The 24,309-nt window shown below is 47.7% G+C and overlaps 1 protein-coding gene across 5 annotated transcripts; it reads right to left on the bottom strand.

The window, feature by feature from the left end:
- Positions 1-3,050: 3,050 nt before the first annotated feature.
- On the bottom strand, positions 3,051-24,174 carry FEN1 (flap structure-specific endonuclease 1). Of its 5 annotated transcripts, XM_063944406.1 has the most exons (4): positions 24,066-24,171; positions 4,792-4,871; positions 4,574-4,703; positions 3,051-4,391 (listed from the first exon to the last, which is right to left on the bottom strand). In XM_063944406.1, the coding sequence occupies exon 4, from the start codon at positions 4,340-4,342 to the stop codon at positions 3,197-3,199; it is 1,146 nt and encodes a 381-aa protein (XP_063800476.1). In that variant the 5' UTR covers positions 4,343-4,391; positions 4,574-4,703; positions 4,792-4,871; positions 24,066-24,171; the 3' UTR covers positions 3,051-3,196. The 5 variants fall into 5 exon arrangements, with proteins under 5 accessions (XP_063800476.1, XP_063800474.1, XP_063800477.1 ...); XM_063944404.1 differs by lacking the exon at positions 4,792-4,871 and having other exon boundaries at positions 24,066-24,173; XM_063944407.1 differs by lacking the exons at positions 4,792-4,871; positions 24,066-24,171 and adding an exon at positions 23,918-24,014.
- Positions 24,175-24,309: the final 135 nt, after the last annotated feature.

The raw sequence follows: 24,309 nt of genomic DNA on the forward strand, positions 1-24,309 counted from the left end.
TGATGCCATCTCTCCAGTCATCCCTTTCTTTGTTTCTCCCTGGCCACCTCTCTTGCTGCTCTCTCATTCCCTATTTTTCCATGAAACCCTTCTCTCTCCTCTCTCTCTTTTGCTCTGACACCGTCTCTTTCACCTCCCTTGCACTCTCTCTTGCTAAGAGGCATAGTAGTGACAAGGGAGGGGGGGGAGGGGGGCTTTCAAGATTTTGCTATGGGCCCCCGCGCAATTCTAGTTACACCCCTGGGGTGCAGAGATCTTACGCTGTGTGTACAGGTTTTACATTTAACGTTCCCTGTATGTCATTTCCTTTTCTTACTTAATTACTCGTAATACAAAAAATAAAAAAAAATAAAGGAATAAATCCCCCCACTAAAAAAAGTCATACTAGTCTTTTTACTCCTAGAACGGTGTGACAGCCAGGAACTGTCCCAGATATTTAATTTTTTCAAATGTAAAAGGTGCATATACACGGTGAGATATTGACTATCCCCGATTTTGACTATGCGATTTCCCTTGAACTCACCCAGAACCACCGATTTTGACTATGGGCCTAATTCAGTAAGGATTGCAAATTCTGCTAATTTAGCAGAATTTAAAATCCTTTGGCTTGCATACTGGGGGCCGCCCATCATGCTGACCAGAGCCTCTCCCCGTTGAACGAGCAGAAATTGCAAACGCATCGCAATTTCTGCTTGTTGGCAAAAACTAAGGAAGCCTCCTACCGGCGCAGCTTGGCTGCTCCCGCAGGAGGCCCATCCGCCATATTCCCGATCACGATGGCTGGGTGTCGCATCACGCAGCCACTGTGATCGCACCTGACACGCCACCGTTTTGCACTGCTCCATCTCCTCCCTGGAAACGGAGCATTGCCCGCCCGCGCCCCCCCAATTGACAGGCAGAGGCGATCACATTTTATGCGCCCCCCCCACTGAAAATGCGTGCGCATGCTCAGGACAGGCACTGCGCATGCATCTTTGTCTCAAAATTTAGTTGGATCGCACAATGCGACCCAACCTGAATTAGGCCCTATGTGCGATTTTGACCAAGTGCCAATTTTGACTACACTTTGTACTAGATAGTACACTATATAGTCAATATTGACTTGTCTGCACAGTCTATCTTTCCTTACGATACCGACCACGCGGGAGTGCGCATCGGTATCACAAACTGCCTAACAGTATGATTTGTACTAACTTTCCTTGCAAATTTGACTATATAGTCAAAATTGCAAGGATAAATTTCACTGTGGTACACACTCTAAGAAGTGGACCTGGGGCCTGAGTAAGGTGCATGTACAGTAGTAGCTGTGACTGCTAAATCATGATACTGCCACAGAAGTCTTCGGTAAACAGGTTCTTCCTGCCGGCTTCTGTGATACACTGCTACATTCAGAAATGCAGCATCGGATCACTTGCGCGATCATCATCCATCTGAGGATTACTCCGATGAGTAATCTGAGAACATCGTCCAACATCGTACCCGGAGGATAAACTCCGTATGGCTGTCTCAGATATGTAACCAAGTCCAATAAATCTGTGTTGGAAGAATCAGACAGTGGCCTCGGCACTCTTAGAAAACGGAGGCTTCATCGCCCATTTTCAGCAAACCTGCCAGTCATCACACCCGCCTCCATGCTTAGAAGGCAGGATTCATTCTGCACATGAGCAGTCCACCCACCAACAGAGTTGTATGCAAACCATCGGGTCTGTGTACAAATCGAACTCAAGCCCATTGCAATCCACCAGAATAGGATTGGTGTCGACTGTGTGAACAAGGGAGGTGAGATGGCATCCAGATCAGCGATCTCTAAGCATGCTCCAGTTTCAGCGTGCTGTTAATGTGTTCCAAGCAGCGATTACACATAGCGTGAACAGGGTCTACCAAAGCCTAACTTTATAATAAGGAGTTTTCAAGAAACTAAAAATTGGGGAGTAACAGGTAGACAACGTACCCTCTCAGAGTAATACCCCTTTGGCCCTGTTCTTAGTGATTCTGATAGGCTAGAGTAAGCACAATGCATTCCAGACTTCATAATCATTGAGGTCTCCAGACTGCCATGAACAGGTTAATGCAGAGGTTCCCAAACTCGGTCCTCAAAGCACCCTAATTGTCCAGGTTTTAAGGATATATGCATAGGCACAGGTGCCTTAATTATGACATCAGTCCATTTAAATTAACCATCTGTGCTCAGCCATTGATATTCATAAAACGTGGACTGTTAGGGCCATTTCACACTAGACGGTTTTCAATTATATATGAAACCACATTGCTCCTTTCACACAGCCTGGTCAGTGACTGTCGGCATAAAAACTGTCCGACTTTTGCTGGATTTTTCCCGGCCGTTGAAAAATCCGGGTAGTGTGAATAGCACTTAGGGTAACCTCAAACTTAGAAAGCGCTAAGCTCTTGTGTGTGTCAGCTGTGCAGCTCCTTAAAAATACACCTCCTCTCAATTGTGCACTGCTGCTTTCAATAGTGGGTTTGTTGAGTCCCAATAATTTAAATATAAATCAAGGAAAAAAGTTGAAAGCGCTGTCCACAATAAAAGTTTTTTATTTGATTAAAAATTATAAAATCACTATTCACATATATCCTTATCAATACTGATCTAAAGGTTTAGACATTGAATGTTTCAATGTCTAAACCTTTAGATCAGTATTGATAAGGATATATGTGAATAGTGATTTTATAATTTTTAATCAAATAAAAAACTTTTATTGTGGACAGCGCTTTCAACTTTTTTCCTTGATTTATATTTAAATTATCAGCACTTAGGGTGCCTTGAGTATCAAGTTTGGGAACCAATGGGTTAATGACATTGCACAGACTGCAACAGTTAATGTTATGGAGGTGACCTATATACGGATACTGCATGACAATATGGGTGACTTCCTGTGGGAATGACCCTGCAAAACACCGTATTGCCCACCATCGTATTATGTACAATACCAGAAGTTTTGTAAACTACCTTGGCAGAGAACAGTTTTGTAGAATAATCTTTTGTAGCCAGTTCAATAAAAAACATAATAAAATGGTGCATTTCACACACGTATTTTTCATACTTGCATGTTTATTTGTCAAACTATATTAACAAAAAAACCTTATATGAACGTTTTATTTTGATGAACACGAGACATTTAAGCACAAAAACTATTAAAAATAAGCCCCCATATTAATCACTAATAAATGCATAAACTCATTTGCCCCTTTTAAACTTTCCTGCTGGGGTTCCAGTTTTTGCCTTCTTCTTGGCTGAGCCTTTAACATCAACCTCTTTTCTTTTGGTGGAGCTGATGGATCCGGTCACCTTGAAGAAGTCATCTAGTCGTCCCTGTGTGCTGCCATGGCGGTTCTTAGACAGCTTCTTTGCCCCATTGCGTATTCGGTCCTCACTGAATTGCTTTTCTCCACACATGAAGGCCACCAAACCCTCCTCATCTGGGTCAACCCACTTTAAATCCACATTGTCCATGTCAACCACCTCAGGCTCTATAAATAGTTGGCGGGCTTCCTTGTGCAGCCAGTTTTCCGGAACTGGGTACTTCTTTAGGTCTATATTAGCCATGATCTCTTCAATAGTCTTATGCTGTCTGATCAGTTCTATAGCCCTCTTTGGACCAATACCCCGAATGGTCTCACAGTAGTCACTGCCCAACAGTATACACAGGTCTATGAACTGCTCTTGTGTGATACCGATGTCCTCCAGAGCACGGCTGAGATGAAACTCCTGGATTGGCAGTTTCTTGGCCTCGCTGGCAGTGAGATGACGCAATAACAGAGGGGTGCCAAAAGTCAATGCGTCCATATCTTCAGTAGCTGCAGCATAGACCTTTCCAGCTTTCACTAAAGCAGCACATGTGGCCTCTGCCTCGCAAGGTGCATCCACATATGGGATGCCCATTAATGAAAGCAGTTTCTTGCAGTCCTCGTTGTGCTGCTTTGTGACCTTAACAAGCCTCTTATTGAATTTCTCAATATTCTCTACTTCTCCTGCCTCCTGTGCGGCCTCTAGCTGCTTCTCAGCCTCTGCTCTCCTCTCACTACGCTTAGCCAGCTCACCTGACTTCAGCTGTGGAGGCTTCCCATCAAACACATACACTGGCTTGATACCATGTTCCACCATGCGAATGGTACGGTAAAACATTCCCATTAAGTGGCTGGTAGTCTCACCCTCCTCATTCTGAAGCATGTTGCCATCCTGCCGTACTGCTATAAGGAACTGGTAGATACACATAGAGGCATCAACTGCTACTTTCCGCCCAAAGTAACTCTTTATGTCATTGTCTTTTATGGCTCCAGGCGCCACATCGGCAATAAGTTTGGCCAGGCCTTGGATTCCCATTGCACGATGGTAAAGGAAGATGAAAGCTAGGGCAATATATTCGAGCAACCTGAAAAAAGGAGTGAGAATTTGAATCTAAACATAGGCATATGTAACATACATTAGGGTGGTTCTCCAGAAAGTGAACATAAAGTCCTGTGCATCACATGCATTTATTTATTTTTTTCTTTTAAACTGGTCTGTTAAGAAATTGTTATATGAAAACTTAATTGCTTAGTAGTAATGCCTTACCCTATAACTTAAGACCCACTAAAATCTTGGTATTTTGGAGAAGTATGTAGTTTGAATTTGTGTAGCTGTCCCGTGCATCACAGAGAATCGCCCTTTACTTAGTGATGGCCATGATTCATAAGACATGTCACTATAAAGAGAGGAAGGATCAAAGATTGCTCTAGATTTGAGAGATGCATTGCATAATGAAACATCTGTAAAAATAAGAATTTACTTACCGATAATTCTATTTCTCGTAGTCCGTAGTGGATGCTGGGAACTCCGTAAGGACCATGGGGAATAGCGGCTCTGCAGGAGACTGGGCACAAAAGTAAAGCGTTAGGACTACCTGGTGTGCACTGGCTCCTCCCCCTATGACCCTCCTCCAAGCCTCAGTTAGGATACTGTGCCCGGACGAGCGTACACAATAAGGAAGGATTTTGAATCCCGGGTAAGACTCATACCAGCCACACCGTATAACCTGTGATCTGAACCCAGTTAACAGCATGATAACAGAGGAGCCTCTGGAAAGATGGCTCACAACAATAATAACCCGATTTTTGTAACAATAACTATGTACAAGTATTGCAGACAATCCGCACTTGGGATGGGCGCCCAGCATCCACTACGGACTACGAGAAATAGAATTATCGGTAAGTAAATTCTTATTTTCTCTGACGTCCTAGTGGATGCTGGGAACTCCGTAAGGACCATGGGGATTATACCAAAGCTCCCAAACGGGCGGGAGAGTGCGGATGACTCTGCAGCACCGAATGAGAGAACTCCAGGTCCTCCTCAGCCAGGGTATCAAATTTGTAGAATTTAGCAAACGTGTTTGCCCCTGACCAAGTAGCTGCTCGGCAAAGTTGTAAAGCCGAGACCCCTCGGGCAGCCGCCCAAGATGAGCCCACCTTCCTTGTGGAATGGGCTTTTACAGATTTTGGCTGTGGCAGGCCTGCCACAGAACGTGCAAGCTGAATTGTACTACAAATCCAACGAGCAATAGTCTGCTTAGAAGCAGGAGCACCCAGCTTGTTGGGTGCATACAGGATAAACAGCGAGTCAGATTTTCTGACTCCAGCCGTCCTGGAAACATATATTTTCAGGGCCCTGATTACGTCCAGCAACTTGGAGTCCTCCAAGTCCCTAGTAGCCGCAGGTACCCCAATAGATTGGTTCAAGTGAAACGCTGAAACCACCTTAGGGAGAAATTGAGGACGAGTCCTCAATTCCGCCCTGTCTGAATGGAAGATCAGATAAGGGCTTTTACAGGATAAAGCCGCCAATTCTGACACGCGCCTGGCCGAGGCCAGGGCCAACAGCATGACCACTTTCCATGTGAGATATTTTAACTCCACAGATTCAAGTGGTTCAAACCATTGTGACTTTAGGAACCCCAAAACTACATTGAGATCCCAAAGTGCCACTGGAGGCACAAAAGGAGGCTGTATATGCAGTACCCCTTTTACAAACGTCTGAACTTCAGGAACTGAAGCTAGTTCTTTCTGGAAGAAAATTGACAGGGCCGAAATTTGAACCTTAATGGACCCCAATTTTAGGTCCATAGACACTCCTGTTTGCAGGAAATGCAGGAATCGACCTAGTTGAAATTCCTCCATCGGGGCCTTAATGGCCTCGCACCACGCAACATATTTTCGCCTAATGCGGTGATAATGCTTTGCGGTTACATCCTTCCTGGCTTTGATCAGGGTAGGGATGACTTCATCCGGAATGCCTTTTTCCTTCAGGATCCGGCGTTCAACCGCCCTGCCGTCAAACGCAGCCTGCGGTACGTCTTGGAATAGATAGGGTCCTTGATGGAGCAGGTCCCTTCTTAGAGGTAGAGGCCACGGGTCCTCCGTGAGCATCTCTTGAAGTTCCGGGTACCAAGTCCTTCTTGGCCAATCCGGAGCCATGAGTATAGTTCTTACTCCCCTCCGTCTTATAATTCTCAGTACTTTTGGTAAGAGAGGAAGAGGAGGGAACACATACACTGACTGGTACACCCACGGTGTTACCAGAGCGTCCACAGCTATTGCCCGAGGGTCCCTTGACCTGGCGCAATACCTGTCCAATTTTTTGTTTAGGCGGGACGCCATCATGTCCACCTTTGGTTTTTCCCAACGGTTTACAATCATGTGGAAGACTTCTGCTGAGGAAGTCTGTTTCCCAGTTGTCCACTCCCGGAATGAACACTGCTGACAATGCTATCACATGATTTTCCGCCCAGCGAAAAATCCTTGCAGCTTCTGCCATTGCCCTCCTGCTTCTTGTGTCGCCCTGTCTGTCTACGTGGGCGACTGCCGTGATGTTGTCCGACTGGATCAGCACCGGCTGACCTTGAAGCAGAGGTCTTGCTTGGCTTAGGGCATTGTAAATGGCCCTTAGCTCCAAGATACTTATGTGAAGTGATGTCTCCAGGCTTGACCACAAGCCCTGGAAATTTCTTCCCTGTGTGACTGCTCCCCAGCCTCGCAGGCTGGCATCCGTGGTCACCAGGACCCAGTCCTGAATGCCGAATCTGCGCCCTCTAGAAGATGAGCACTCTGCAACCACCACAGGAGAGACACCCTTGTCTTTGGTGACAGGGTTATCCGCTGATGCATCTGAAGATGCGATCCGGACCATTTTTCCAGCAGGTCCCACTGGAAAGTTCTTGCGTGGAATCTGCCGAATGAAATTGCTTCGTAGGAAGCCACCATTTTTCCCAGGACCCTTGTGCACTGATACTTGGCCTGGTTTTAGGAGGTTTCTGACTAGTTCGGATAACTCCCTGGCTTTCTCCTCCTGGAGAAACACCTTTTTCTGGACTGTGTCCAGGATCATCCTTAGGAATAGAAGACGTGTCGTCGGGATCAGCTGCGATTTTGGAATATTGAGAATCCAACCGTGCTGCCGCAACACTACTTGAGATAGTGCTACCCCGACTACCAACTGTTCCCTGGATCTTGCCCTTATCCGGAGATCGTCCAAGTAAGGGATAATTAAAACTCCCTTCCTTCGAAGGAGTATCATCATTTCGGCCATTACTTTGGTAAAGACACGGGGTGCCGTGGACAAACCAAACGGCAGCGTCTGAAACTGATAGTGACAGTTCTGTACCACAAACCTGAGGTACCCTTGGTGAGAAGGGTAAATTGGGACATGGAGATAAGCATCCTTGATGTCCAGAGACACCATATAATCCCCTTCTTCCAGGTTTGCCATCACCGCTCTGAGTGACTCCATCTTGAATTTGAACCTTTGTATGTAAGTGTTCAAGGATTTCAGATTTAAATTAGGTCTCACCGAGCCGTCCGGCTTCGGTACCACAACCAGTGTGGAATAATACCCCTTTCCCTGTTGTAGGAGGGGTACCTTGATTATCACCTGCTGGGAATACAGCTTGTGAATGGCTTCCCATACCGCCTCCCTGTCGGAGGGAGACGTCGGTAAAGCAGACTTTAGGAAACGGCGAAGGGGAGACGTCTCGAATTCCAATTTGTACCCCTGAGATACCACCTGAAGGATCCAGGGGTCCACCTGTGAGTGAGCCCACTGCACGCTGAAATTTTAGAGACAGGCCCCCACCGTGCCCGAGTCCGCTTGTAAAGCCCCAGCGTCATGCTGAGGACTTGGCAGAAAACGGGAGAGGGCTTCTGTTCCTGGGAACTGGCTGTTTGCTGCAGCCTTTTTCCTCTCCCTCTGCCACGGGGCAGAAATGAGGAGCCTTTTGCCCGCTTGCTCTTATGGGGCCCAAAGGACTGCGCCTGATAATACGGCGTCTTCTTATGTTGAGAGGCTACCTGGGGTAAAATTGTGGATTTCCCAGCCGTTGCCGTGGCCACCAGGTCTGTTAGACCTACCCCAAATAACTCCTCCCTTTTATAAGGCGATACTTCCATATGCCTTTTGGAATCAGCATCACCTGACCACTGTCTTGTCCATAGCCCTCTTCTGGCAGAAATGGACAGCGCACTTACTCTTGATGCCAGTTGGCAAATATCCCTCTGTGCATCACGCATATATAGAAATGCATCTTTTAAATGCTCTATAGTCAGTAATATACTGTCCCTATGTAGGGTATCAATATTGTCAGTCAGGGAATCCGACCAAGCCACCCCAGCACTGCACATCCAGGCTGAGGCGATTGCTGGTCGCAGTATCACACCCGTGTGAGTGTATATACATTTTAGGATATTTTACTGCTTTCTGTCAGCAGGTTCCTTAAGGGCGGCCGTATCCAGGGACGGTAGTGCCACCTGTTTAGACAAGCGTGTGAGCGCTTTATTCACCGTAGGGGGTGTTTCCCAACGTGCCCTATCCTCTGGCGGGAAGAGGTATGATGCTAATAACTTTTTAGGAATTAACAGTTTTTATCGGGGGAAACCCACGCATCATCACACACTTCATTTAATTTCTCAGATGCAGGAAAAACTACAGGCAGTTTTTTCTCACCCAACATAATACCCTTTTTAGTGGTACTGGTATTATCAGAAATGTGTAAAAACATTTTCCATAGCCTCAATCATGTAACGTGTGGCCCTACTGGAAGTCACATTCGTCTCTTAATCGTCGACACTGGAGTCAGTATCCGTGTCGGCGTCTGTATCTGCCATCTGTGGTAACGGGCGTTTTAGAGCCCCTGATGGCTTTTGAGACACCTGGACAGGCACAGGCTGTGTCGCCGGCTGTCTCATGTCATCAATCTTTTGTAAAGAGCTGACACTGTCACATTCATCCACTCAGGTGTCGACTCCCTAGGGGGTGACATCTCTGTTACAGGCAATTGCTCCGCCTCCACCTCATTTTCCTCCTCATACATGTCGACACAACGTACCGACACACAGCACACACACAGGGAATGCTCTGATAGAGGACAGGACCCCACTAGCCCTTTGGGGAGACAGAGGGAGAGTATGCCAGCACACACCAGAGCGCTATATATATATATAATAAGATTTTACTTACCGATAAATCTATTTCTCGGAGTCCGTAGTGGATGCTGGGGTTCCTGAAAGGACCATGGGAATAGCGGCTCCGCAGGAGACAGGGCACAAAAAGTAAAGCTTTTCCGATCAGGTGGTGTGCACTGGCTCCTCCCCCTATGACCCTCCTCCAGACTCCAGTTAGGTACTGTGCCCGGACGAGCGTACACAATAAGGGAGGATTTTGAATCCCGGGTAAGACTCATACCAGCCACACCAATCACACCGTACAACTTGTGATCTAAACCCAGTTAACAGTATGATAACAGCGGAGCCTCTGAAAGATGGCTTCCTTTAACAATAACCCGAATTAGTTAACAATAACTATGTACAACTTATGCAGATAATCCGCACTTGGGATGGGCGCCCAGCATCCACTACGGACTCCGAGAAATAGATTTATCGGTAAGTAAAATCTTATTTTCTCTATCGTCCTAGTGGATGCTGGGGTTCCTGAAAGGACCATGGGGATTATACCAAAGCTCCCAAACGGGCGGGAGAGTGCGGATGACTCTGCAGCACCGAATGAGAGAACTCCAGGTCCTCCTTAGCCAGAGTATCAAATTTGTAAAATTTTACAAACGTGTTCTCCCCTGACCACGTAGCTGCTCGGCAAAGTTGTAATGCCGAGACCCCTCGGGCAGCCGCCCAAGATGAGCCCACCTTCCTTGTGGAGTGGGCCTTTACAGATTTAGGCTGTGGCAAGCCTGCCACAGAATGTGCAAGTTGGATTGTGCTACAGATCCAACGAGCAATCGTCTGCTTAGACGCAGGAGCACCCATCTTGTTGGGTGCATACAATATAAACAACGAGTCAGATTTTCTGACTCCAGCTGTCCTTGCAATATATATTTTTAATGCTCTGACAACGTCCAGTAACTTGGAGTCCTCCAAGTCACTTGTAGCCGCAGGCACTACAATAGGCTGGTTCAGATGAAATGCTGACACCACCTTAGGGAGAAAATGCGGACGAGTTCGCAGTTCTGCCCTGTCCGAATGGAAAATCAGATATGGGCTTTTGTAAGATAAAGCTGCCAATTCTGACACTCTCCTGGCAGAAGCCAGGGCTAGAAGCATGGTCACTTTCCATGTGAGATATTTCAAATCCACCTTTTTTAGTGGTTCAAACCAATGAGATTTTAGGAAGTCCAAAACCACATTTAGATCCCACGGTGCCACTGGAGGCACCACAGGAGGCTGTATATGCAGCACTCCCTTAACAAAGGTCTGGACTTCAGGGACTGAAGCCAATTCTTTTTGAAAGAAAATCGACAGGGCCGAAATTTGAACCTTAATAGATCCCAATTTGAGACCCATTGACAATCCTGATTGCAGGAAATGTAGGAATCGACCCAGTTGAAATTCCTCCGTCGGAGCACTCCGATCTTCGCACCACGCAACATATTTTCGCCAAATTCGGTGATAATGTTGCACGGTTACTTCCTTCCTTGCTTTAATCAAAGTAGGAATGACTTCTTCCGGCATGCCTCTTTCCTTTAGGATCCGGCGTTCAACCGCCATGCCGTCAAACGCAGCCGCGGTAAGTCTTGAAACAGACAGGGACCCTGCTGAAGCAAGTCCCTCCTTAGAGGTAGAGGCCACGGATCTTCCGTGATCATCTCTTGAAGTTCCGGGTACCAAGTCCTCCTTGGCCAATCCGGAACCACTAGTATCGTTCTTACGCCTCTTTGCCGTATAATTCTCAATACTTTTGGTATGAGAGGCAGAGGAGGAAACACATACACCGACTGGTACACCCAAGGCGTTACCAGCGCGTCCACAGCTATTGCCTGCGGATCTCTTGACCTGGCGCAATACCTGTCCAGTTTTTTGTTGAGGCGAGACGCCATCATGTCCACCATTGGTCTTTCCCAACGGGTTACCAGCATGTGGAAGACTTCTGGATGAAGTCCCCACTCTCCCGGGTGAAGATCGTGTCTGCTGAGGAAGTCTGCTTCCCAGTTGTCCACTCCCGGGATGAACACTGCTGACAGTGCTATCACATGATTCTCTGCCCAGCGAAGAATCCTTGCAGCTTCTGCCATTGCCCTCCTGCTTCTTGTGCCGCCCTGTCTGTTCACATGGGCGACTGCCGTGATGTTGTCCGACTGGATCAATACCGGTTTTCCCTGAAGCAGAGGTTCTGCCTGGTTTAGAGCATTGTATATTGCTCTTAGTTCCAGAATGTTTATGTGAAGAGACGTTTCCAGGCTCGTCCATACTCCCTGGAAGTTTCTTCCTTGTGTGACTGCTCCCCAGCCTCTCAGGCTGGCGTCCGTGGTCACCAGGATCCAATCCTGTATGCCGAATCTGCGGCCCTCCAATAGATGAGCACTCTGCAACCACCACAGAAGAGACACCCTTGTCCTTGGAGACAGGGTTATCCGTAGGTGCATCTGAAGATGCGACCCTGACCATTTGTCCAACAGATCCCTTTGGAAAATTCTTGCCTGGAATCTGCCGAATGGAATCGCTTCGTAAGAAGCCACCATTTTTCCCAGGACTCTTGTGCATTGATGTACAGACACCTTTCCTGGTTTTAGGAGGTTCCTGACAAGCTCGGATAACTCCTTGGCTTTTTCCTCCGGGAGAAAAACCTTTTTCTGAACCGTGTCCAGAATCATCCCTAGGAACAGCAGACGAGTTGTCGGCATTAACTGGGATTTTGGAATATTCAGAATCCACCCGTGCTGTTTTAGCACTTCTTGAGACAGTGCTAATCCCATCTCTAGCTGTTCTCTGGACCTCGCCCTTATTAGGAGATCGTCCAAGTATGGGATAATTAATACGCCTTTTCTTCGAAGAAGAATCATCATCTCGGCCATTACCTTTGTAAAGATCCGAGGTGCCGTGGACAATCCGAACGGCAGCGTCTGAAACTGATAGTGACAGTTTTGTACAACGAACCTGAGGTACCCCTGGTGTGAGGGGTAAATTGGAACGTGGAGATACGCATCCTTGATGTCCAAGGATACCATAAAGTTCCCCTCTTCCAGGTTCGCTATCACTGCTCTGAGTGACTCCATTTTGAACTTGAACTTCTTTATGTACAGGTTCAAGGACTTCAGATTTAGAATAGGCCTTACCGAGCCATCCGGCTTCGGTACCACAAAAAGAGTGGAATAATACCCCTTCCCTTGTTGCAGAAGAGGTACCTTGACTATCACCTGCTGAGAGTACAGCTTGTGAATGGCTTCCAACACCGTCTCCCTTTCGGAGGGGGACGTTGGTAAAGCAGACCTCAGGAAACGGCGAGGTGGATCTGTCTCTAATTCCAACCTGTATCCCTGAGATATTATCTGCAGGATCCAGGGATCTACTTGCGAGTGAGCCCACTGCGCGCTGTAATTTTTGAGACGACCGCCCACCGTCCCCGAGTCCGCTTGAGAAGCCCCAGCGTCATGCTGAGGCTTTTGTAGAAGCCGGGGAGGGCTTCTGATCCTGGGAAGGAGCTGCGTGTTGCTGTCTCTTCCCTCGACCTTTGCCTCGTGGCAAATATGAATAGCCCTTTGCTCTCTTATTTTTAAAGGAACGAAAGGGCTGCGGTTGAAAAGTCGGTGCCTTTTTCTGTTGGGGAGTGACTTGAGGTAGAAAGGTGGATTTCCCGGCTGTAGCCGTGGCCACCAAATCTGATAGACCGACTCCAAATAACTCCTCCCCCTTATACGGCAAAACTTCCATATGCCGTTTTGAATCCGCATCGCCTGTCCACTGTCGCGTCCATAAAGCTCTTCTGGCCGAAATGGACATAGCACTTACCCGTGATGCCAGTGTGCATATATCCCTCTGTGCATCACGCATATAAAGAAATGCATCCTTTATTTGTTCTAACGACAGTAGAATATTGTCCCTGTCCAGGGTATCAATATTTTCAATCAGGGATTCTGACCAAACTACCCCCGCACTGCCCATCCAGGCAGTTGCTACAGCTGGTCGTAGTATAACACCTGCATGTGTGTATATACTTTTTTGGATATTTTCCATCCTCCTATCTGATGGATCTTTAAGTGCGGCCGTCTCAGGAGAGGGTAACGCCACTTGTTTAGATAAGCGTGTTAGCGCCTTGTCCACCCTAGGAGGTGTTTCCCAGCGCTCCCTAACCTCTGGCGGGAAAGGGTATAATGCCAATAATTTCTTTGAAATTATCAGCTTTTTATCAGGGGCAACCCACGCTTCATTACACACGTCATTTAGCTCTTCTGATTCAGGAAAAACTATAGGTAGTTTTTTCATACCCCACATAATACCCTGTTTAGTGGTACCTGTAGTATCAGCTAAATGTAACGCCTCCTTCATTGCCAAAATCATATAACGTGTGGCCCTACTGGAAAATACGGTTGATTCGTCACCGTCACCACTGGAGTCATCGCCTGTGTCTGGGTCTGTGTCGACCGACTGAGGCAAAGGGCGTTTCACAGCCCCTGACGGTGTTTGAGTCGCCTGGACAGGCACTAATTGATTGTCCGGCCGTCTCATGTCGTCAAACGACTGCTTTAGCGTGTTGACACTATCCCGTAGTTCCATAAATAAAGGCATCCATTCTGGTGTCGACCCCCCTAGGAGGTGACATCCCCATATTTGGCAATTGCTCCGCCTCCACACCAATATCGTCCTCATACATGTCGACACACACGTACCGACACACAGCAGACACACAGGGAATGCTCCTAATGAAGACAGGACCCACTAGCCCTTTGGGGAGACAGAGGGAGAGTTTGCCAGCACACACCAAAAGCGCTATATATATATCAGGGATAGCCTTATAATAAGTGCTCCCCTATAGCTGCTTTGTTATATAAAAATATCGCCATAAATTTGCCCCCCCTCTCTGTTTTACCCTGTTTCTGTAGTGCAGTGCAGGGGAGAGACCTGGGAGCCGTCCTGACCAGCGGAGCTGTGAGAGGAAATGGCGCCGTGTGCTGAGGAGATAGGCCCCGCCCCTTTTCCGGCGGGCTCGTCTCCCGCTATTTTGAGAAATCAGGCAGGGGTTAAATATCTCCATATAGCCTCTAGGGCTATATGTGAGGTATTTTTAGCCTTTATAGGTACTCATTTTGCCTCCCAGGGCGCCCCCCTCCCAGCGCCCTGCACCCTCAGTGACTGCCGTGTGAAGTGTGCTGAGAGGAAAATGGCGCACAGCTGCAGTGCTGTGCGCTACCTTTAGAAGACTGCAGGAGTCTTCAGCCGCCGATTCTGGACCTCTTCTGTCTTCAGCATCTGCAAGGGGGCCGGCGGCGCGGCTCCGGTGACCATCCAGGCTGTACCTGTGATCGTCCCTCTGGAGCTTGATGTCCAGTAGCCAAGAAGCCAATCCATCCTGCACGCAGGTGAGTTGACTCCTTCTCCCCTCAGTCCCTCGCTGCAGTGATCCTGTTGCCAGCAGGAATCACTGTAACATAAAAAACCTAGCTAAACTTTCTCTAAGCAGCTCTTTAGGAGAGCCACCTAGATTGCACCCTTCTCGGCCGGGCACAAAAATCTAACTGGAGTCTGGAGGAGGGTCATAGGGGGAGGAGCCAGTGCACACCACCTGATCGGAAAAGCTTTACTTTTTGTGCCCTGTCTCCTGCGGAGCCGCTATTCCCATGGTCCTTTCAGGAACCCCAGCATCCACTAGGACGATAGAGAATATATATATATATATATATATATATATATATATATATATATATATATATATATATATATACATACACACACAGGGATAACCTTATATAAGTGTTTTTCCCCTTATAGCTGCTGTATTGTTATACTGCGCCTAATTAGTGCCCCCCTCTCTTTTAACCCCTTTCTGTAGTGTAGTAACTGCAGGGGAGAGCCAGGGAGCTTCCCTCCAACGGAGCTGTGAGAGAAAATGGCGCCAGTGTGCTGAGGAGATAGGCTCCGCCCCCTCCTCAGCAGCCTTTTCTCCCGTTTTTCTGTGGAATCTGTCAGGGGTTAAAATACATCCATATAGCCCTGGGGGTTATATGTGGTGTATTTATGCCAGCCAAGGTGTTTACATTGCTGCTCGGGGCGCCCCCCCCTAGCGCCCTGCACCCTCAGTGACCGAAGTGTGAAGTGTGCCTGAGTAACAATGGCGCACAGCTGCAGTGCTGTGCGCTACCTTGTTGAAGACTGATGTCTTCTGCCGCCGATTTTTCCGGACCTCTTCTTGCTTCTGACTCTGTAAGGGGGCCGGCGGCGCGGCTCTGGGACCGAGCTCCGAGGCTGGGCCTGTGTTCGGTCCCTCTGGAGCTAATGGTGTCCAGTAGCCTAAGAAGCCCAATCCACTCTGCACGCAGGCGAGTTCGCTTCTTCTCCCCTTAGTCCCTCGATGCAGTGAGCCTGTTGCCAGCAGGTTTCACTGAAAATAAAAAACCTAAAACTAAACTTTCACCAAGAAGCTCAGGAGAGCCCCTAGTGTGCACCCTTCTCGGCCGGGCACAAAAATCTAACTGAGGCTTGGAGGAGGGTCATAGGGGGAGGAGCCAGTGCACACCAGGTAGTCCTAAAGCTTTACTTTTGTGCCCAGTCTCCTGCGGAGCCGCTATTCCCCATGGTCCTTACGGAGTTCCCAGCATCCACTAGGACGTCAGAGAAAAGGTAATACGTTTTTGACGCACTGTAGTGTGAAGTGCACTACATAAGTGTGCAAACAAAAAGTCACTAACTTAGAGACTCTTCCAGCAGAATTACTGTATTAGTATACTGCATCTGTTTTATGTAGAAATGAGCGGGTTCGGTTTTATCCGAATCTCCTTATAGGCTCATGGACGTCACATGTTTTGGTTAGCCAATAAAAAAAATCATGAAAAAAAGAACTTGCGATAACTCTGGCATTAAGAACAGAGTAAATCCGAACCCGGTCATCTCTAGTTTTATGGACAGAGAAATACAATCTTATAAACTTTTGAAGAGCCCAATATATACAGGCGCAGAACGGAGGTTCAGACTATGGCATCCGTTCATTCTTTTCCAGCATTGTAACAGTACTTATGTAACACCCTCACCAGCATCCCAGCAGTTCTCTTCCAATGCAAGGCGGCACTGGAAGGGATGGATATCGGAATACGATGGTTTGAAACCATCAATGTTTTTTTATTTGATGTGTTTTTACCATTCGATGGCAGCATTTCTGATGTTTGCCGCCATCCAATGGTAAACATTTGATAGTTTTCCGATATTTTTTCTGGGTACTGCCCCCAGTTCCATCCCCAGCTGGCCACGCTGCAGATATTTTGTGCATACGCAAACAGGTTTTCTCTGACGTCCTAAGTGGATGCTGGGGACTCCGTCAGGACCATGGGGATTAGCGGCTCCGCAGGAGACAGGGCACAAAAGTAAAAGCTTTTAGGATCAGGTGGTGTGCACTGGCTCCTCCCCCTATGACCCTCCTCCAAGCCTCAGTTAGATTTTTGTGCCCGGCCGAGAAGGGTGCAATCTAGGTGGCTCTCCTAAAGAGCTGCTTAGAGTAAAAGTTTTGTTAGGTTTTTTATTTTCAGTGAGTCCTGCTGGCAACAGGCTCACTGCATCGAGGGACTTAGGGGAGAGAAGTGAACTCACCTGCGTGCAGGATGGATTGGCTTCTTAGGCTACTGGATACCATTAGCTCCAGAGAGAGTCGGAACACAGGTCTCACCCTGGGGTTCGTCCCGGAGCCGCGCCGCCGACCCCCTTGCAGATGCCGAAAAATGAAGAGGTCCAGAAACCGGCGGCAGAAGACTTTTCAGTCTTCATAAGGTAGCGCACAGCACTGCAGCTGTGCGCCATTGTTGTCAGCACACTTCATAGCAGCGGTCACTGAGGGTGCAGGGCGTTGGGGGGGGCGCCCTGGGCAGCAATGATAGTACCTTATTCTGGCTAAAAATACATCACATATAGCCCCTGGGGGCTATATGGATGTATTTAACCCCTGCCAGGTCTCAGAAAAACGGAAGAAGCCCACCGAAAAGGGGGCGGGGCCTATTCTCCTCAGCACACAGCGCCATTTTCCCTCACAGAAATGCTGGTGGGAAGGCTCCCAGGCTCTCCCCTGCACTGCACTACAGAAACAGGGTTAAAACAGAGAGGGGGGGCACTTATTTGGCGATATGACTATATATATTAAAATGCTATAAGGGAAAAACACTTATATAAAAGGTTGTCCCTGTATAATTATAGCGTTTTTGGTGTGTGCTGGCAAACTCTCCCTCTGTCTCCCCAAAGGGCTAGTGGGGTCCTGTCCTCTATCAGAGCATTCCCTGTGTGTGCTGTGTGTCGGTACGTGTGTGTCGACATGTATGAGGACGATGTTGGTGAGGAGGCGGAGCAATTGCCTGTAATGGTGATGTCAAATGGATGGCTTATTCAAGGAATTACGTGATAATGTCAACAGAGACGGCCGGCAAACAAAATAGTACCTGTCCAGGCGTCTCAAACACCGTCAGGGGCTTTAAAACGCCCATTTACCTCAGTCGGTCGACACAGACACTGATTTCAGTGTCGACGGTGAAGAAACAAACGTATTTTCCTTTAGGGCCACACGTTACTTGTTAAGGGCAATGAAGGAGGTGTTACATATTTCTGATACTACAAGTACCACAAAAAAGGGTATTATGTGGGGTGTGAAAAAACTACCTGTAGTTTTTCCTGAATCAGATAAATTAAATGAAGTGTGTGATGATGCGTGGGTTTCCCCCGATAGAAAATTATTGGCGGTATACCCTTTTCCCGCCAGAAGTTAGGGCACGTTGGGAAACACCCCTTAGGGTGGATAAGGCGCTCACACGCTTATCAAAACAAGTGGCGGTACCGTCTCCAGATAGGGCCGTCCTCAAGGAAAATATCCTAAGAAGTATATACACACATACTGGTGTTATACTGCGACCAGCGATCGCCTCAGCCTGGATGTGCAGAGCTGGGGTGGCTTGGTCGGATTCCCTGACTAAAAATATTGATACCCTTGACAGGGACAGTATTTTATTGACTATAGAGCATTTAAAGGATGCATTTCTATATATGCGAGATGCACAGAGGGATATTTGCACTCTGGCATCAAGAGTAAGTGCGATGTCCATATCTGCCAGAAGATGTTTATGGACACGACAGTGGTCAGGTGATGCAGATTCCAAACGGCACAAAGAAGTATTGCCGTATAAAGGGGAGGAGTTATTTGGGGTCGGTCCATCGGACCTGGTGGCCACGGCAACTGCTGGAAAATCCACCGTTTTTACCCTAAGTCACATCTCTGCAGAAAAAGACACCGTCTTTTCAGCCTCAGTCCTTTCGTCCCCATAAGAGTCATATCTGCCCAGGGATAGAGGAAAGGGAAGAAGACTGCAGCAGGCAGCCCATTCCCAGGAACAGAAGCCCTCCACCGCTTCTGCCAAGTTTCTCAGCATGACGCTGGGGCCGTACAGGACCCCTGGATCCTACAAGTAGTATCCCAGGGGTACAGATTGGAAAGTCGAGACGTTTCCCCCTCGCAGGTTCCTGAAGTCTGCTTTACCAACGTCTCCCTCAGACAGGGAGGCAGTATTGGAAACAATTCACAAGCTGTATTCCCAGCAGGTGATAATCAAAGTACCCCTCCTACAACAAGGAAAGGGGTATTATTCCACACTATGTTGTGGTACTGAAGCCAGAAGGCTCGGTGAGACCTATTCTAAATCTGAAATATTTGAACACTTACAAAAGGTTCAAATCAAGATGGAGTCACTCAGAGCAGTGATAGCGAACCAGGAAGAAGGGGACTATAGGGTGTCCCGGGACATCAGCGATACTTACCTCCATGTCCCAATTTGCCCTTCTCACCAAGGGTACCTCAGGTTCGTGGTACAGAACTGTCACTATCAGTTTCAGACGCTGCCGTTTGGATTGTCCACGGCACCCCGGGTCTTTACCAAGGTAATGGCCGAAATGATGATTCTTCTTCAAAGAAAATGGACGACCTCCTGATAAGAGCAAGGTCCAGAGAACAGTTGGAGGTCGGAGTAGCACTATCTCAAGTAGTTCTACGACAGCACGGGTGGATTCTAAATATTCCAAAACCGCAGTTGTTTCCGACGACACATCGGCTGTTCCTAGGGATGATTCTGGACACAGTCCAGAAAAGAGTGTTTCTCCCGGAGAGGAAAGCCAGGGAGTTATCCGAGCTAGTCAGGAACCTCCTAAAACCAGGAAAAGTGTCAGTGCATCATTGCACAAGGGTCCTGGGAAAAATGGTGGCTTCTTACGAAGCGATTCCATTCGGCAGTTTTCACGCAAGAACTTTTCAGTGGGATCTGCTGGAAAAATGGTCCGGATCGCATCTTCAGATGCATCAGCGGATAACCCTGTCTCCAAGGACAAGGGTGTTTCTTCTGCGGTGGCTGCAAAGTACTCATCTACTAATGGGCCGCAGATTCGGCATTCAGGAAGGGTCCTGGTGACCAGGGATGCCAGCCTGAGAGGCTGGGGAGCAGTCACACAGGGAAAAAATTTCCAGGGAGTGTGATCAAGTCTGGAGAATTATCTCCACATAAATATACTGGAGCTAAGGGCAAGTTACAATGCTCTAGGCTTAGCAAGACCTCTGCTTCAAGGTCAGCCGGTATTGATCCAGTGGGACAACATCACGGCAGTCACCCACGTAAACAGACAGGGCGGCACAAGAAGCAGAAGGGCAATAGCAGAAACTGCAAGGATTCTTCGCTGGGCGGAAAATCAGGTGATAGCACTGTCAGCAGTGTTCATTCCGACGCCCGGGAGAGTGGGGACTTCATCGGGAAGTCTTCCACATGATTGTGAACCATTGGGAAAGACCAAAGGTGGACATGATGGCGTCCCGCCTGAACAAAAAACTGGACAGGTATTGCGCCAGGTCAAGAGACCCTCAGGCAATAGCTGTGGACGCTCTGGTAACACCGTGGGTGTACCAGTCAGTGTATGTGTTCCCTCCTCTGCCTCTCATACACAAGGTACTGAGAATTATAAGACGGAGAGGAGTAAGAACTATACTCGTGGCTCTGGATTGGCCAAGAAGGACTTGGTACCCGGAACTTCAAGAGATGCTCACAGAGGACTCATGGCCTCTGCCGCTAAGAAGGGACCTGCTTCAGCAGGGACCCTGTCTGTTCCAAGACTTACCGCGGCTGCGTTTGACGGCATGGCGGTTGAACGCCGGATCCTGAAGGAAAAAGGCATTCCGGAGGAAGTCATTCCTATCCTGATCAAAGCCAGGAAGGAGGGGACCGCACAACATTATCACCGTATTTGGCGAAAAATTGTTGCGTGGTGCGAGGCCAGGAGGGCCCCCACGGAGGAATTTTAACTCGGTCGATTCCTGCATTTCCTGAAGACAGGAGTGTCTATGGGCCTCAAATTGGGGTCCATTAAGGTTCAGATTTCGGCCCTGTCGATTTTCTTCCAGAAAGAATTGGCTTCAGTTCCTGAAGTCCAGACGTTTGTTAAGGGAGTATTGCATATACAGCCCCTTTTGTGCCTCCAGTGGCACCGTGGGATCTCAACGTAGTGTTGGGATTCCTCAAATCACATTGGTTTGAACCGCTCAAATCTGTGGATTTTAAATATCTCACATGGAAAGTGACCATGCGGTTGGCCCTGGCCTCGGCCAGGCGAGTGTCAGAATTGGTGGCTTTGTCTTACAAAAGCCCATATCTGATTTTCCATTCGGACAGGGCAGAACTGCGGACTCGTCCCCAGTTTCTTCCTAAGGTGGTGTCAGCGTTTCACCTGAACCAACCTATTGTGGTACCTGCGGATACTAGGGACTTGGAGGACTCCAAGTTGCTAGACGTTGTCAGGGCCCTGAAAATATATGTTCCAGGACGGCTGGAGTCAGAAAGTCTGACTCGCTGTTTATACTTTATGCACCCAACAAGCTGGGTGCTCCTGCTTCTAAGCAGACGATTGCTCGTTGAATTTGTAGTACAATTCAGCTCGCACATTCTGTGGCAGGCCTGCCACAGCCAAAATCTGTAAATGCCCAATCCACAAGGAAGGTGGGCTCATCTTGGGCGGCTGCCCGAGGGGTCTCGGCTTTACAACTTTGCCGAGCTGCTACTTGGTCAGGGGCAAACACGTTTGCAAAATTCTACAAATTTGATACCCTGGCTGAGGAGGACCTGGAGTTCTCTCGTTCGGTGCTGAAGAGTCATCCGCACTCTCCCGCCCGTTTGGGAGCTTTGGTATAATCCCCATGGTCCTGACGGAGTCCCCAGCATCCACTTAGGACGTCAGAGAAAATAAGTATTTACTTACCGATAATTCTATTTCTCGTAGTCCGTAGTGGATGCTGGGCGCCCATCCCAAGTGCGGATTGTCTGCAATACTTGTACATAGTTATTGTTACAAAAATCGGGTTATTATTGTTGTGAGCCATCTTTTCAGAGGCTCCGCTGTTATCATGCTGTTAACTGGGTTCAGATCACAGGTTGTACAGTGTGATTGGTGTGGCTGGTATGAGTCTTACCCGGGATTCAAAATCCTTCCTTATTGTGTACGCTCGTCCGGGCACAGTATCCTAACTGAGGCTTGGAGGGTCATAGGGGGAGGAGCCAGTGCACAACACCTGATCCTAAAAGCTTTTACTTTTGTGCCCTGTCTCCTGCGGAGCCGCTAATCCCCATGGTCCTGACGGAGTCCCCAGCATCCACTACGGACTACGAGAAATAGAATTATCGGTAAGTAAATTCTTATTTTTTTGCACATGCACAAATCAAATGAATATTTCTCTATCGAATTCTTTAGTTACCATTGCATCGAAAGATTCGATGACGAAAGTCCAGCCATCATTTGATGGTGGGCTTCCGATGTTCATCCCTACTGTAGGTCCTCTGTTTAACACTTCATCTCCCTTCTATATTTTACCAGCTGGGATCCCGACAGCTGGTATTTTAACTGCATCCAGATTTACAGTTCTCCTTGTGACCTAATGCTACAAGTCATAGTACAAACATCTTTACAGGGCTAAAGTTGTGTATGAACTTAAGTGTACTGATTAGATAAAGATTATGCACTACAGAAACACTTAATAAATATGAAATAAACGTAATAATGTGGGATGGTCTGAAGTGCATTTAAGGGCCCTGTTGGGGAATCTGATGTCAAAACAGGAGATCAGATGGGCGTTTTAGGGTAACATGGGGAGGGCTGGTGCTATGTGGGCATATCAGATTGACATTTTAGGGCCACATTAGGAAGTCCAAAGGACATATGGGATGGTCTGAAGGCCATTTAAGAGGCATGCGGTGAAGTCTGAAGGCATAATTATTATATGTATTTATGATGGGTCCCAGAAACAATTAAAAGGACCAACATTTTTTTTTTATTTTTTAAATGATAGGTCCCTGATACCCACATAATTCACACGATCACAAATACAGAGTTCGTGTAGTAACCACCTACGGCATCAATGAGACATGGGGGCATATTTATCTCAATCTGCGCTTGTAATGCGGATGTGATCATTTTTTGCATTAATCCGAAAAGTTAAAAATGAATACCAGGCATCCTAGCAAACAGCTGGAAGCATAGTGATCACGTAAAGCTATTGAACTGCTTTTTGGGTTGGAATCTCGGCAGCAGACTTACATGCACAGCAATCGCATGCGTCACCGGGGGGCCAACGGAATGAGCGCTGGAGCGTTCTAAAACATAACGTGAATTAGTAGGCTACAATAGGGCAGGGCAATCTGGAGATAACATTAGGCTATCTGGGATGCAGATTCTTCAGCAATGGAGGGACCACAGTTGCGATGGATCCCTCCATATTACACCTGAAGGGAGATGTACTAAGCAGTCATAAAAGTGGAGAAGTGAGCCTGTGGAGAGGTTGGCTGCTCTTATACTTTTATAGGATGCAAATTCTAAATGTTATGTCTATGCTGATTGGTTGCCATGGGCAACATCTCCACTGCTTAGTACATCTCCGTGAGCAGAAGCTGCTGTTTTCGGGGAATATCTCACAAATATTTAATAACAAGCCCCATGGTCTCAATTGGTCACAAACACGGATCTAAACACGAGGCTGAAGTTAGACTCTCATCCGGCCTCGTAATCCAAAGGGCCCCATATACAGAGGTCAGGATCATCCAAGATACATTTGTATGCTGTCCTTTTGCATACAATGTACCTTGGGCGATCTCAGCCATGCCCCCAGGTCGGACCTGATTGAATGTGCAGCACATTCAATCTGGAGAATCCGATCTTCACAGAAACGCGCATCAGATCGGAAACACCTCCAAAATGCCCGATTTCATCAGGTATATCAGGCAGACTACCCGAAATCGGGCATTATTGCTATAGTGTATGTGGCCCAACCTTACTTACACCAAACTATGGGCATCATATTGATATAATACTGATACACAAGCTCTGCATGCAGATTCCTGGTTGTGGGTATCGCTACGGAACTCTTTGCCAGGGATTTACCTACTTTAATATGTGCTTGTCAGTCAAGAGAGGGAAAAAATGGTTTATCACCACCAGACAAATATACACTAATACACTGCGGGATTAATTCCCGCCTCCAGCAGCATATGTGACAGGGAAAACTGCACAGACTGCCAGCACCTCACACTCACCTCTATCCCAGGAATTTCGCGGGCTAGCGCGACCCTGACGTCACATACTTTCCCGCCGCTCTATCATGTCGCTGATTTGGACGCGACTGCTCCTCTGAATGGTTGATCTGTGGAGCTGCGCGTTGTGATTGGTTGATGTATGCAACCGAGCGCTGTGATTGGCTAACGGGCGACAACGTTAGGCGCGCCGCGCGATTGGTTGATGCTCATCGCTGCGCCCGATGGATCCGTCTTCAGGAAGTGG

Source organism: Pseudophryne corroboree, chromosome 11 (genome assembly GCF_028390025.1).
Source record: "Pseudophryne corroboree isolate aPseCor3 chromosome 11, aPseCor3.hap2, whole genome shotgun sequence".
NCBI classification, from domain to species: Eukaryota; Metazoa; Chordata; class Amphibia; order Anura; family Myobatrachidae; genus Pseudophryne; species Pseudophryne corroboree.